At 45.2% G+C, this 14114-nt stretch overlaps 1 protein-coding gene across 2 annotated transcripts in view; it reads right to left on the minus strand.

Annotated features, from left to right (window-relative positions):
- The window catches only part of PKN2 (protein kinase N2), a 674671-nt gene that overhangs the window by 205203 nt on the left and 455354 nt on the right, over window positions 1-14114 (minus strand). For both annotated transcript variants that reach the window (XM_086953970.1, XM_086953971.1), the window contains exon 18: window positions 3213-3289. In XM_086953970.1, the coding sequence (XP_086810096.1) occupies window positions 3213-3289 (77 nt within the window). The remainder of the gene's footprint in view (window positions 1-3212; window positions 3290-14114) is intronic.

A 14114-nucleotide genomic window follows, 5' to 3' on the forward strand; every position in this document is an offset into this window, starting at 1 on the left:
GAGTGTAATTATGTGGCATGTAATTAAGTGGTACTGAGTGGTATGTGGAGTGTATTTATGTTGCATTAAGTAGTGTCATTATGGGGTGTTTATGATGTACTGAGTATTTTTTTCGTGGAATGCATTTATGTTGCATTGAGTAGAGTGTAATTACGTGGTGTGTAAATGTGGTACTGAGTTGTATTATGTGGAGTGTATTTATGTTGCATTGAGTAGAGTGTAATTACGTGGTGTGTAATTGTGTGGTGCTGAGAGGTATTATATGGAGTGTATTTATATTACATTGAGTAAGGTGTAATAATGTGGCATTGATTGGTAATATGTGGAGTGTATTTATGTTGCATTGAGTAGAGTAATTATGTGGGGTGTAACTATTTTGCACTGAGTGGTATTTTGTGGAGTGTATTTATGTTGCATTGAGTAGAGTGTAATTATGTGGCTCAGTGGTATTATGTGGAGTGTATTTATGTTGCATTGAATAGAGTGTAATTATGTGGCGTGAGGGTAAATAGGTACGGAGGGTGTCTCAGTCAAAAGATAGGGAGTGCATGTTCCCAAAACAGCAATTTGTAAATGTAGCCAAACAAGTGTGCCTACGGTGTTCAGGGGAGAGAAGTTGCTTTTTAAACTTCGGCCCATTGAAAAACAACATCCTGGATACTTAGGATCAATTAAAAGCATTTTTTTTAGTTTTTGCTCTAAGTATCAAATATTATTTCCACTTTTCTTGATTTTAATAGAAGTAGCCGATAAGAGTACCGGCAGACACCGGCAACATTTAAGCCCCCTGCAGGCGTTTACATTATGGCCCTGTATTGTGCAACATGTTACAGCTTGGCGTGGTACATTCTAAAACCCACAGAAAGCTGTTAAAATACAAGGGCGTTGGGGGAAAGAGAACATGCAGAGGGAAAAGGAGGAACACAGAGAAACTCGTTTTAGAGAAAGTGAGAGGTTGAGAGTAAATATGAACAGAGGGTGGCTCAGATCGAAAAGACAGGGAGTACATGTTTTAAAAAGTGTGTTTAAACAAACGTACCTACGATGTTTAGGGGAGAGAAGCTGATATCCAAAGTAATTAATTATGATTTAAACTTGAGCCTTGTAAAAATAAACATCCGGATGATCTGTGTTATAATTTATTTTTATTAAGTTTGTGCACAAAGGTTCTCCTTTTTCCTGCAATCTTTTTGTTTTTATAAGGATTTGCCGATGACCGTCCCGCCAGACAATGGTGTATTTTAAGTACCCTGCAGTCGATAACATTACGCCCCTGGTGTGAGCAAGACCCAACATTTTTGGGTAGTTCACCACAAAACACACAAAAAAATAAGTTGGAAAATATGGGGTTAGGTGAAAAGTGGTTGACTTATTTATTGTAGTGTAGATTTACTGTAATGTTTTTGGTTTTATGTAAATTTGCCCATGCGCGCCGTTGTATACACTGGCTTTAATTAATTCCCCTGAAGGGGTTAACAGTATGCCCCTGTTTTGACTGAGGACCAACAGCTTTGTGTAATGAAGATGTAAACACTGTGAAATAAGTTACAATACATGGGGTCACTGAAGAGAGGAGAGGCAGAGGAGGATGGTAGAGAAATCTTTTTACGATGTGTGGGGAGATAGGGGCTTATTGGAAGGAGGTGGGTGAGAATCAAACAAAGGAAGAGAAGTTTGCAACAGAGATGTTTTTCTGGGGGAAGTGGGGAAGGTGTGCTGTCTGCCTGTTCTTTTTCCACCGAACAGTTGTGAACACAACATTGTAATTTATATTCGTGGTAGCGCCCCTGCCTAATGAAAATAAACATCTTGGATGATCAGTGTTATAATGTATTTGTTTACGTTTTTGCGCAAAGGTTCTTCATTTCTCTACATTTTCTTGTGTTTGTAAGGATTTGCCGATCACCGTTCCACCAGACACCGGGGTAATAGAGAAACTCTTTTTGATGAAAGGGAGAGACTGAGGGTAAATAGGAACGAAGGGTGTCTCATTGTAAAAAGATAGGGAGTGCATGTTACCAAACCAACAAAATGGAAATGTGGCCAAACAAATGTGCCTACATTTTTCAGGGGAGAGAAGTTAATCAGCAAAGTAATTACATTTTTTTAAACTTGTGCCTTGTGAAAAACAACATCCTGGATGCTTAATGTTGCATAAAAATATTTGTATTTTAGTTTTTGCGCTAAGTATAAAACATAATTTCAACATTTATTGATTTTAATTGAAGGAACCGATAAGCGTACCAGCAAACACTGGCATAAATTAACCTCCCTGCAGGCGTTTACATTACAGCCCTGTTTCGCGCTGGCACCATCTGTTTCCAAATAACGCGAACACAATAATTAGAAACAGATGGCATTAATGCTCGCTCTCGAGGACCCTAGGCCATGGTAAAAACAAGGCAGGACAATCACCCGCCTTGGACCAATTGCGTGCTGTGTTTTTAAAGGAGACACATGCACAGGCCAATTGCGGGCTAATAAAAAAAAAAAAAGCACACACACGTGTGTTCAGAGCTCAAAAGCCCTTACTAAATGCCTCACAGAGCAGAGCATGCGCGCTGCCTCAGGCGAGACCTAAAAATTTTATTCATTCCTGGAGGCAGATGTGCTTTGTTAGATTTCTGTTAGTGTGTGGGGACACCTTTGAAGAACAGTTTTACATTTACAAACCTGAATCAGAATGAGTGACGCTTGCTCCTTTCTAATCATTTCTATTAATTTATTCAATCACATACTTATTTTTAATACAGATTTACATCTTAGACTCTTCTGTCACAAGTTATTTGAATTTAATTTATTTTAATATCGCACTTCTGATGTTTGGCCTTACAGTAAGAAATAAGTGACAAACTTGGGCAATAATTATTGGTACATTTCAAGAAAAATGTAACTACAAATGATTAGGAGACAAAATTCATAAAACAGTATATACCACAACATTAAATTCTAAACATATTGTGTCTCAATATTTAAATAATATTGTAAGAGACTTTAAAAAAATAGTTTTTACAATGTATTTATGATCAAAATGACAATCTTGAAAAATTATAAATATTACATTTTGCTATGTGTGTCTCTCACATTTGGTATCTTATCAAATGCCAAAGCTTGGGACCTTTAGAGTTTCATAAGCCATCAAACGAATACATAATAAGATTTATCTGTGTACAGTTAATAAGAGGCAATTCTTTTCTAAAACTAATATTTACCTTCTTTGCAAAGACCAAAGTCAGCTATTTTCACAAAACCTTCTGTGTCCAGCAACAAGTTATCCAATTTCAAATCTCTACAATAATACAGATAAATGGAATCCAATTTAATAAAATGATTGAAAGCAGTTTCATCAATTTGCCTCTCAATTCTCTTAACGGCATAAAAACAATACAATACAATTTTATTTCCATTTGAGGCCTTCATAGTAACTTTGCTCCTGTTATATTCAAAACTTGCGCTGGGAACCACCACCTACCTTGTAAAAAGAACGATAATCAGCAGAATGTACCCCCATTATGAACTTTTTTTTACATATGGTATGGAGTTGCTGTTTGGATTTTCAAAAGATTCTTCTATTCACTTATTTCCATTACCATTTCTACGGTCTTAATACATAACTGCTGTGTAGACATTTCTTAGAAATGATATCATAGTTACATGGTAAGTACAAACATGTTTAAAACCTAATCAAAATGATTAACAAGCATTTGAAATGCAATAGGTCTCGCCTTAGGAAAGTTTGAGCTATTGGTATTATAAATGACATTTTTTATTTATGTTTTGTTTTTGAAAATAGCGAAATAAATATCTTTGTCATTTACAATGCCAATAATGATAACTTTCGCAAATGTGACACCTATAGCATTTGTAATGCAATATGTGTCGTATTTACGTAAGTTACATGTATTGATTTTACAAACAACAATGGCTTTTAATTGTTTTTCAATAATTAATACTTAAATAAAAGTTATTGTAATTTATAATGGCAATAGCTTAAAGTTTTGTAAATAACCTTTGTGAAGATTATGTTTAGTTTATTTTATTGTGACGAAAATTCAAGAACAGAAGTGAAATATTAACATATTTTTGTTTCATTTGTAATAAAGCTTGAAACATTGAGAGAACATATTTGAAACAGGTGTTGTTGAATGGTTGCACAGATTGATGTTGTGATGGCGAACGAGTGATGCTGTGGCATTCAGTGATGCTGTGGTAGCACATAGTGCTGTTGTGGTGCCCCTGAGTGATGCTGTGGTGGTGCGGAATGATGCTGTATGCTATGCTATGTTTTGTTTTGCTATCCTATCTTTTGTTTTGTTATGCTATGCTATATTTTGCTATACTATGCTTTGTTATGCTATTCTGTGTTTTGTTATGCTATGCTTTGTTTTGCTATGCTTTGTTATCCCCTTAAGTGCTGCCTCGGTGCATTGGCCGACGGCAGCACTACCTCCCCAGTGCTGCGCACGACCATTGGACGCCCATTCAGCACTAGTTCCAATGGACAGCGCAGCACTGGGGAGAGATGTTTAATAGCATCTATGAGGTTAAGGTAGGTTTTGTTGTGTTTTATTATGCTATGCTTTGTTTTGCTATGCTATGTTTTCTTATGCTATGCAATGCTTTGTTGTGTTTGGTATGCTATGTTTTGCTATGCTATTATAGGTTTTGGTTTGCTATGCTATGGTGTGTTGTGTTTTGTTAAGCTATGCTATGTTGTGTTTTGCTATGTTTTGTTATGCTATGTGTTGTGTTTTGTTCTGCTATGCTATGTTGTGTTATGCTATGTTTTGTTATGCTATGCTGTTTTGCTATGCTTTGCAACGCTACGTTTTGTTGTGCTATGCTATGGTTTGTTGTGTTTTGCTTTGTTTTGCTATGCTAGGCTTTGTTATGCTATGTTTTGTTTTGTTATGTTATGCTATGTTTTGTTCTGCTATGTTTTGTTGTGTTATGCTAGGTTTTGTAATACTATGCTATGTTTTGTTTTGCTATGCTTTGTTATGTTATGCTATGTTATGTTATGTTTTGTTCTGCTATGTTTTGTTGTGCTATGCTATGCTTTGTTAAACTAGGTTTTGTTTTGCTATGCTGTGTTATGTTTTGCTATGCTATGTTTTGTTATGCTATGCTGGTGAGGGAGTGTGAGGGTGAGGCGGTGTGAGGGTGAGGGGGTGTGAGGGTGAGGGGGTGAGAGTGTGTGTGAGGGTCAGAGGGTGTGTGAGGGTCAGAGGGTGTGTTCACAGGGTGTGTGAGGGTCAGAGGGTGTGTGAGGGTCAGAGGGTGTGTGAGGGTCAGAGGGTGTGTGAGGGTCAGAGGGTGTGTGATGGTCAGAGGGTGGGTGAGGGTCAGATGGTGGGTGAGGGGGTGGGTGAGGGGGTGAGTGAGGGTGTGTGTGAGGGTGAGGGGGTGTGAGGGTGAGAGTGGGTGAGGGGGTGTGAGGGAGGGTGAGGGGATGTGAGGGTTAGGGGATGTGAGGGTGAGGGGATGTGAGGGTGAGGGGATGTGAGGGTGAGGGGATGTGAGGGTGAGGGGATGTGAAGGTGCCAGGAGGAGCAGCTGACGAATGGTAAGCAAAGAAGAAAGAATGACGTGGGAGTCAGTTCAGTAAATCTTTATTTTGATGATTAACCATCATAAAAATACAAAGTACAAATCAACAATCATCAAATACATTATATTTCTGAACTTTACAGTGTTAAAATTGAGATTATTATAAGTTAAAAGAAAGCATTTAGTTCATTTCATCGTAAATCAGCCCCTAGTGTTTCTTAATTTGACAGCAATTTTTAAAAAACTCATGATAGAGCACAGAGTACGCATATCAGTTGCTCTTTCCAAAAATATTAAAGCAGATTTAGCGTGATATATTTTTGACTCCTTTAAAATATCTACCAGAAATCTACGGCGAGGGATTCTATAAAAGGAACATAATAATACAAAATGAAGGGTGTCCTGCGGAGACCTATTGTCGCAGCCGCAGGCACCCTTCTGCTCAATTGTTAAAGTAAAACCAGACGGATAAGCTAAAATATTAGGTAACAGATTGAGCCTAAAACGACACATTAAAAACCTCTCTTGTTGACTGTGCATTAAAAATAGATATGGTTCCATTCCCTCTCCGTTGCTCACTAAAGAGTGCGCTGCTACAGATATTTTAATAGAGTCACGTTGTTTCCTACTACAATCGTATTTGTCAAGTAGCTGCTTATGAATACGGTATTTACAAGAGGTGTCAATCATGGACGGGTCAGTAAATAGTGTTTGATGGTCTATACACTCTAAAGTTTCTTTAACGTATTTAAGCCAGGGGATTTGTAGGCACCTATCTCTCTGGAGGCAATCTTTAATTATTTGTCTACTGAGTTCAGCATCTGGGTTTAACCAGATACGGAGCCAGGTCAGAATCGGTCTCACTTTAATCAGGTCAGAGATATACGGGATACCAAGCTCCTTGTGTGCAATTGCTGCTGGGATGCTCTTTGGTAACTTCAGCAGTTTTCTTAGGAATGTGTCTTCCTCTACTTGTATCTGGTGTACATCCCTAAAGCCCCACACCTCTGCCCCGTACGTGGCTTTGGCAGTGCTAACTGCTCTATACAGCGTCATTACTTGCTCTGGTGACCAGCGGCCCAACCTGCGTGCGAAGTATAAAATAGCACCATTTGCTGAAACCAGTTTCCTGCACCTTTCCTCCATCAGTGGGGCAAACCTGATATCTCCATCAAACAAGAGACCCAGATACGAAAATGTGTTCACAGTTTCTAAGGCATGTGTTCCTATTTTAAACACAAATCTCTTGGTTTTTTTTTTCCCTGCCACCATGACAAATGACTTGGTCAGGTTTACCGAGAGATTCAGATTCTCCATGAACCTAACGAAGCCGCTGACTAAATGTGGCAGACTCACTGCTGTTCATAGAAGCAGGACCGCGTCATCCGCGTACAGCAGTACAGGTATGTGACGCGATCCTACTCTTGGGCAGTCAGTCTCCAAACCCGTCAGTGAGCTCTCAAAGTCATTTTTGTAAACGGAGAATAGAAAGGGGGCCAGACACACCCCTGCCTCACCCCGCCAGTGCACGGGAAGGGATCGGTACTCACCCCTCCCGCGCTATAGCAGACTTTGGCAGTGGTGTTCCAGTGGAGTTCCTTTAGGATGTTAATGAGATCTGGGTCAATTCCCAATTTAAACATAAGTGCCCAGAGTTTGGTTCTATTTACGTTATCGAAAGCAGCTGCCAGGTCCATGAACCCCATATACATTGTTCCATTATCGGATTTAGTGTATTTGGGAACTAGTAGATCAAGATTGAGGCATTGGTCACTAGTTGATTTGCCTGCTCTAAACCCCTACTGGGTGTCTGCTAGGATGTGGTGTGCTTCGGTCCACTCAAGGCGATTTAGAATTGCCCTGCCTAGTAGTTTAGCTGACACATCAATCAGCGAGATTGGTCTGTAGCATTGTGGGTTATCCCTACACCCTTTCTTATAGATAGGGACAATCAACGCAGTTGACCAAGATCGCGGGAGCCCAGATTTTATTGCTGCGTTAAGTACTCTGGTCATAATCGGTGCCCATAATTCAATGTTGCTTAAATAGAGGTCTGGGGGGGTGCCATCCGGGCCTGGTGCCTTATTCAGAGTCAGGCCCTGAATTACCTTAGAGATTTCCAATAAAGAAAATTCTAGTTCGGTTGCTCTACCCCCTCCCACACTCCGTCCCTGACTTTCTCCCCCTGTTGGTTATAAAGACTTTTGAAATGGTTAATCCATTGTTCGAGATGTATGTTGGTACTAATTACCGGGGAGCTAGAGTCTTGATAGCGGGGTCTGTTTATGATTCTCCAGAATTGGGTATAGTCCCTGTTTTCACCTGCTTCCCTCAGGTCTGCCCAGACTTCCTTTTGTAGTGTGATCTTTCTCTGCTTAACCTGTATTTTGTAGTTACGTCTACATAGGGCAATTTCATTCTTCTCTCTCGGGGACTTCTTAAGGCTCAGTTTTAGCTCTCTCAGAGCCCGTGAGCAGTTAGAGTCAAACCATCTTGGGGTTGGCGAATCCTTTATGGGCCGCTTGGTTTTGAATAATCCATCGACCACCCTAGTTAAGGACTCGAATGCCAGGACCACATCTATGCCCTCTATTGTAAGATCGAGGCAAGCCTCTATGTGTTCTTTCCCTCTTTCCCCTAGGGTGCTGTAGAAGTCTTGTGCATCAATCTTTGCCCATCTTAGGCGCCTCCCCATGTCCATTGGGTGAATTACAGCGTCTTCCCCGGCATGTCCTACAGGCAGGCCGTTATATGGTATTTAGGGGGTTGTGATCACTGAAGGGGCTCCACTCCGTTCTTACCTCTTTGATCTGCTCTTTGGCAAAGGCAGAAATTAAAATAAAATCTATGATGGAAGAGCAGCCTCTTCCCTTAAATGTTGGTGTAAGAGTGTCCCCTGTTTTTCAATGCCAACAGGTCCATTGTGTGGGTGAGGGTGAACCTATCAAGTAGCTTCATAAGCAGTGTACCCTCTTTGTTGTGTTCAAAGTGTGGTCCACTTTCTTCAGGGCAGGATGACCAATCAGGGGACATGGGGAGTAGTTTTGGGCACAGGTGACAATTAAAGTCCCCCATCAACAAAATAGTTGGTTCAGGGCCCCCCTGCCTTAGGTCTGTTTCTTCACTTAGTCTACTCTCTAGCTCTTGTAACACAGGGTAGTTTCCCTCAATTGGGCCTGAATTATAAAAATGTAATATTAGGAGCCTCTGTCCCTGTCCCTGGAATGCCACTGCTTGTATGGTATCCCATACCCATGTGGGTTGTGACCATATGCCTTTTAAATCTAGGTCAACATATATGACTAGCCCTCCCTTTGCCCTCCCAGATCTGCCTTCCTGCGCTGGCCTAAAGAAACATTTATAGCCCTCCAGTTGACAGGAATCGGGGTCTCGTGCCCATGTCTCCATCGCTCCCCCCTCTCGGCGGCCGCTATGGCAGGTGCGGCGGCGGAGGAGAGCGAGGCAAGAGAGCGTGGCAGCCAGCAATCCTCACTGGTAGGTGACGGTTCGTTAGTGCCCCCAATCGGTTTTTGGCCCCCGCTCCCCAGCAGGAGCGGCTCTTCTTTATGCGCCTCCGGGCGCTGGCAAGTGACGCTGCAGGCGGCGTCCCCGGGACCTCGCAGGGGACGCTGGCAATTGTAGGCAGACTGAAGCGGTAATCGCTCTCCCCTCTCGGCGGCCGCTATGGCAGGTGCGGTGGCGGGGGAAAGCGAGGCAAGAGAGCGTGGCAGCCAGCAATCCTCACTGGTAGGTGGCGGTCCGTTAGTGACCCCAATCGGTTTTTGGCCCCCGCTCCCCAGTAATTCAGCTCCAGATTCGCTCAAGACATCCTGCAGAGGGTTTTACTCATGTGTTGGGCTCACCTGCTGCAGTAAGGGACCAACGCTAAACATTTCCCAGGGCTGATTTTAGCTCGCACTCTAGCACTGCCATATTATGTATATTACAGAAAGTGGCGCAGAGTGAGAGTGCAGAGTGAGAATGCAGAGTGAGAGCGCAGAGTGAGAGCGCAGAGTGAGAGCGCAGAGTGAGAGCGCAGAGTGAGAGCGCAGAGTGAGAGTGCAGAGTGAGAGTGAGAGTGCAGAGTGAGAGTGAGAGTGCAGAGTGAGAGTGTGAGTGAGTGCAGAGTGTGAGTGAGTGCAGAGTGTGAGTGAGTGCAGAGTGTGAGTGAGTGCAGAGTGTGAGTGAGTGCAGAGTGTGAGTGAGTGCAGAGTGTGAGTGAGTGCAGAGTGTGAGTGAGTGCAGAGTGAGTGCAGAGTGAGTGCAGAGTGAGTGCAGAGTGAGTGCAGAGTGAGTGCAGAGTGAGTGCAGAGTGAGTGCAGAGTGAGTGCAGAGTGAGAGTGGGAGTGGGAGCAGGGTGAGAGTGCGAGTGCAGAGTGCGAGTGCAGAGTGCGAGTGCAGAGTGCGAGTGCAGAGTGAGAGTGCAGAGTGAGAGTGCAGAGTGAGAGTGCAGAGTGAGAGTGCAGAGTGAGAGTGCAGAGTGAGAGTGCAGAGTGAGAGTGCAGAGTGAGAGTGCAGCGTGAGAGCGCAGAGTGAGAGTGCAGAGTGAGAGCGCAGAGTGCAGAGTGAGAGTGCAGAGTGAGAGTGCAGAGTGAGAGTGCAGAGTGAGAGTGCAGAGTGAGAGTGCAGAGTGCAGAGTGAGAGTGCAGAGTGAGAGTGCAGAGTGAGAGTGCAGAGTGAGAGTGCAGAGTGAGAGTGCAGAGTGAGAGTGCAGAGTGAGAGTGCAGAGTGAGAGTGCAGAGTGAGAGTGCAGAGTGCAGAGTGAGAGTGCAGAGTGAGAGTGCAGAGTGAGAGTGCAGAGTGAGAGTGCAGAGTGAGAGTGCAGAGTGAGAGTGCAGAGTGAGAGTGCAGAGTGAGAGTGTGAGTGAGTGCAGAGTGTGAGTGAGTGCAGAGTGTGAGTGAGTGCAGAGTGTGAGTGAGTGCAGAGTGTGAGTGAGTGCAGAGTGTGAGTGAGTGCAGAGTGTGAGTGAGTGAGTGCAGAGTGTGAGTGAGTGAGTGCAGAGTGTGAGTGAGTGAGTGCAGAGTGTGAGTGAGTGCAGTGTGAGTGACAGCAGAGCAAGTGACAGCAGTACAGGAGCACTGGTCCCAGCAGTACAGAAGCGCGGAACACACAGTACAGGAACACTGGTCCCAGCAGTACAGAAGCACGGAACACACAGTACATGAACACTGGTCCCAGCAGTACAGGAGCACTGGTCCCAGCAGTACAGGAGCACGGAACCCACAGTACAGGAGCACTGGTCCCAGCAGTACAGGAGCATAGAACAGTACAGGAGCACTGGTTCCAGCAGAACAGGAGCATTGGTCCCAGCAGTACAGAAGCACGGAAATCCCAGTACAGGAACACTGGTCCCAGCATTACAAGAGCACTGGTCCCAGCAGTACAGGAACACTGGTCCCAGCAGTACAGGAACACTGGTCCCAGCAGTACAGGAACACTGGTCCCAGCAGTACAGGAACACTGGTCCCAGCAGTACAGGAACTTCGGTCCCAGCAGTACAGGAATTCCGGTCCCAGCAGTACAGGAATTCCGGTCCCAGCAGTACAGGAACTCCGGTCCCAGCAGTACAGGAACTCCGGTCCCAGCAGTACAGGAACTCCGGTCCCAGCAGTACAGGAACTCCGGTCCCAGCAGTACAGGAACTCCGGTCCCAGCAGTACAGGAACTCCGGTCCCAGCAGTACAGGAACTCCGGTCCCAGCAGTACAGGAACTCCGGTCCCAGCAGTACAGGAACTCCGGTCCCAGCAGTACAGGAACTCCGGTCCCAGCAGTACAGGAACTCCGGTCCCAGCAGTACAGGAACTCCGGTCCCAGCAGTACAGGAACTCCGGTCCCAGCAGTACAGGAACTCTGGTCCCAGCAGTACAGGAACTCTGGTCCCAGCAGTACAGGAACTCTGGTCCCAGCAGTACAGGAACTCTGGTCCCAGCAGTACAGGAACTCTGGTCCCAGCAGTACAGGAACTCTGGTCCCAGCAGTACAGGAACTCTGGTCCCACCAGTACAGGAACTCTGGTCCCAGCAGTACAGGAACTCTGGTCCCAGCAGTACAGGAACTCTGGTCCCAGCAGTACAGAAGCATGGAACACACAGTACAGGAGCACTGGTTCCAGCAGTACAGAAGCACGCAGTGTGTGAGTGTGCAGGGTGAGCAGAGTGTGAGTATGCAGGATGAGCAGTGTGTGACTATGCAGGGTGATCAGTATGTGAGTATGCAGGGTGATCAGTATATGGGTGTCCAGGGCCAGCAGTATGTGAGTGTGCAGGCTAAGCAGTATGTGAGTATGCAGGGTGATCAGTATGTGGGTGTCCAGGGCCAGCAGTGTGTGAGTGTCCAGGGCCAGCAGTGTGTGAGTGTGCAGGGTGAGCAGTGTGTGAGTATGCAGGGTGAGCAGTACGTAGGTGTCCTGGGCCAGCAGTGTGTGAGTGTGCAGGGTGCGCAGTGTTTCAATATGCAGGGTAATCGGTATGTGAGTATGCAGGGTAATCAGCTTTTCACCAAGCTCACACACACCACCAGCCGTCACTGCACGCTTTCACCAGGCGCACACACACACCACCAACCATCAGTGCACACTTACACCAGGCGCACACACACACCACCAGCGGTCAGCGCACGCTTTCACCAGGCACACACCGCCACCCGTCAGTGCACACCAACAGCCATCACTACACACATCAATTGTTAACGAATCCAGAATTAACTGTTGTACCAATAGCAGTATTGCAAACTTTACTTTTTTTTTTTTTTAAATTTTTATTTTTGGTGCAAAACAAAGATAGCATTTACATCATCATCAGTCACGTAGTTATATATAATTACTGGGTGAATGAGGTCATACAATATACAGAAAATGATAAAACGTAGACCACCCACATTAGTTCCAATGCGCTTCTGGCCTCATCGGCGACGTGATGAATAGGAATATACATGTGTCGTAGAAATACAGTTTGCAATTTTGTGTTTTGTTGATTACTATTCGTCCGAGTTTTGCCTTTTTCTTGCAACAAACATGAAACAGTAAAAATAGCACACTTAGTCCGGCACGTACTTGAAGTAATATCTTTCGTAACTCGCAGCACAGTCCATCTGTAAAGAGAGCAATCAGTTGTATCGAAGCCCCCCATCTCTCACACCCCCCCCTACCACCTTCCGAAATTAGGTCCCGCCCAAATCCCTATCACACACCCTACATGCACGCACACACCCAATCAAGGTTCTTCGTCACTCTCAGATCCTTCGAGGTCGTCCTCTTCCAGTGGTTCACAGATATTCCCTCTATAGGAGTTCCAGGGTTTCCACACCCCATTCCATTTACGTGGATTACCTCTCAGTTTGTACACCGCCCTTTCAGTCAACATAAGCATGTCCATGTTGCGGATCCATTGGGCCAGGGTGGGGAGATCAGCCGACCCCCACTTCTGAGATATGTCCCGTTTCGCTGTTACCATCCCCACTGTAACCCAGGTCCTTGCGTAAAAGGTGAGGTCAGTCGGCTCCCAGATGTTCAGCAGGCAGAGCCGTGAGTCTAGAGTGAGGGTGGTGTGAAGTGCCTGAGCCATTGTGCGTATTACCCGTTGCCAGTAACTGACAACCAGTGGACATTCCCACACCGTGTGTATGAAGGTTCCTTCTGCTCCGCAGCCTCTAAGGCAGTACGGATGATCAGCCCTGTGCAGTTTATGAAGCATCGTGCGGGTGTAGTAGATTCTGTGTAGGATTTTTAGCTGCACTAGGCGAAATTTGGAAGATATGCCTGCTTCACGTGGGGATGCCATGGCTGCGTTCCAATCAGTTTCGTCTAGATCACCCACCTCCAACATCCATTTGTCCTCCAGTTTCCCCAGTGGATCAGGCATATTGTTAACCAATTTACGGTATGTTAACGATGTCGCCCCTTCCTGCAAGTAGTCAGTAAGTAGACGGTCCTCCAGAGGGGAGGATTCGGGTGGGGAGGTGTCGGGCGGGATCGCTGCTTGTAGCGCGTGTCGGACCTGAATGTATCTGTAGAGCTCTGTGTTCCCTAACTCGTATTGTTCTTTCAGAATGGCAAAGGAGATCACTCCTTCCCTCGTCCACATGTCCCCCACCGTGGAGATGCCGATGTTGTCCCATTGTGTGAAGCCCTTGGAGCGCCGCAAATGGCCCAGCGCCTTCGCGTCCCATAGAGGTGTAAGTTTCGTGATGATGCCATCCCACTTCAACTTTGCCTGAGCCTTGTACTATATGCGAACTGTATGTTTCGTAGGCCCAGTGAGTTTTGCCGCCACTCCACGGTGGTACAGAGGGGCCAGTAAACTGTTCGTACCCAGTTGTGCCCTGTCTGCCTTGAACGCTGGATCATCCTGCGGGGCATGTATCCACTGGTTAAGGATTTTGAGCTGAGCCGCCCAGTAGTACAGCTGTATGTTTGGGAGTGCAATTCCCCCGTCGTACCACCCCCTGTTTAATTTGGCGTGGGAAATTCGGGCTGGCTGATTGCCCCACAACAGGCCTGAGATCTGTGCCGTTATTTTCTGGAGGAAGCTATCTGGCACCAAATACGGAGCGTTTTCCAGTACA

The sequence above is a fragment of the Lissotriton vulgaris genome, chromosome 1_1, assembly GCF_964263255.1.
Source record: "Lissotriton vulgaris chromosome 1_1, aLisVul1.2, whole genome shotgun sequence".
NCBI classification, from domain to species: Eukaryota; Metazoa; Chordata; class Amphibia; order Caudata; family Salamandridae; genus Lissotriton; species Lissotriton vulgaris.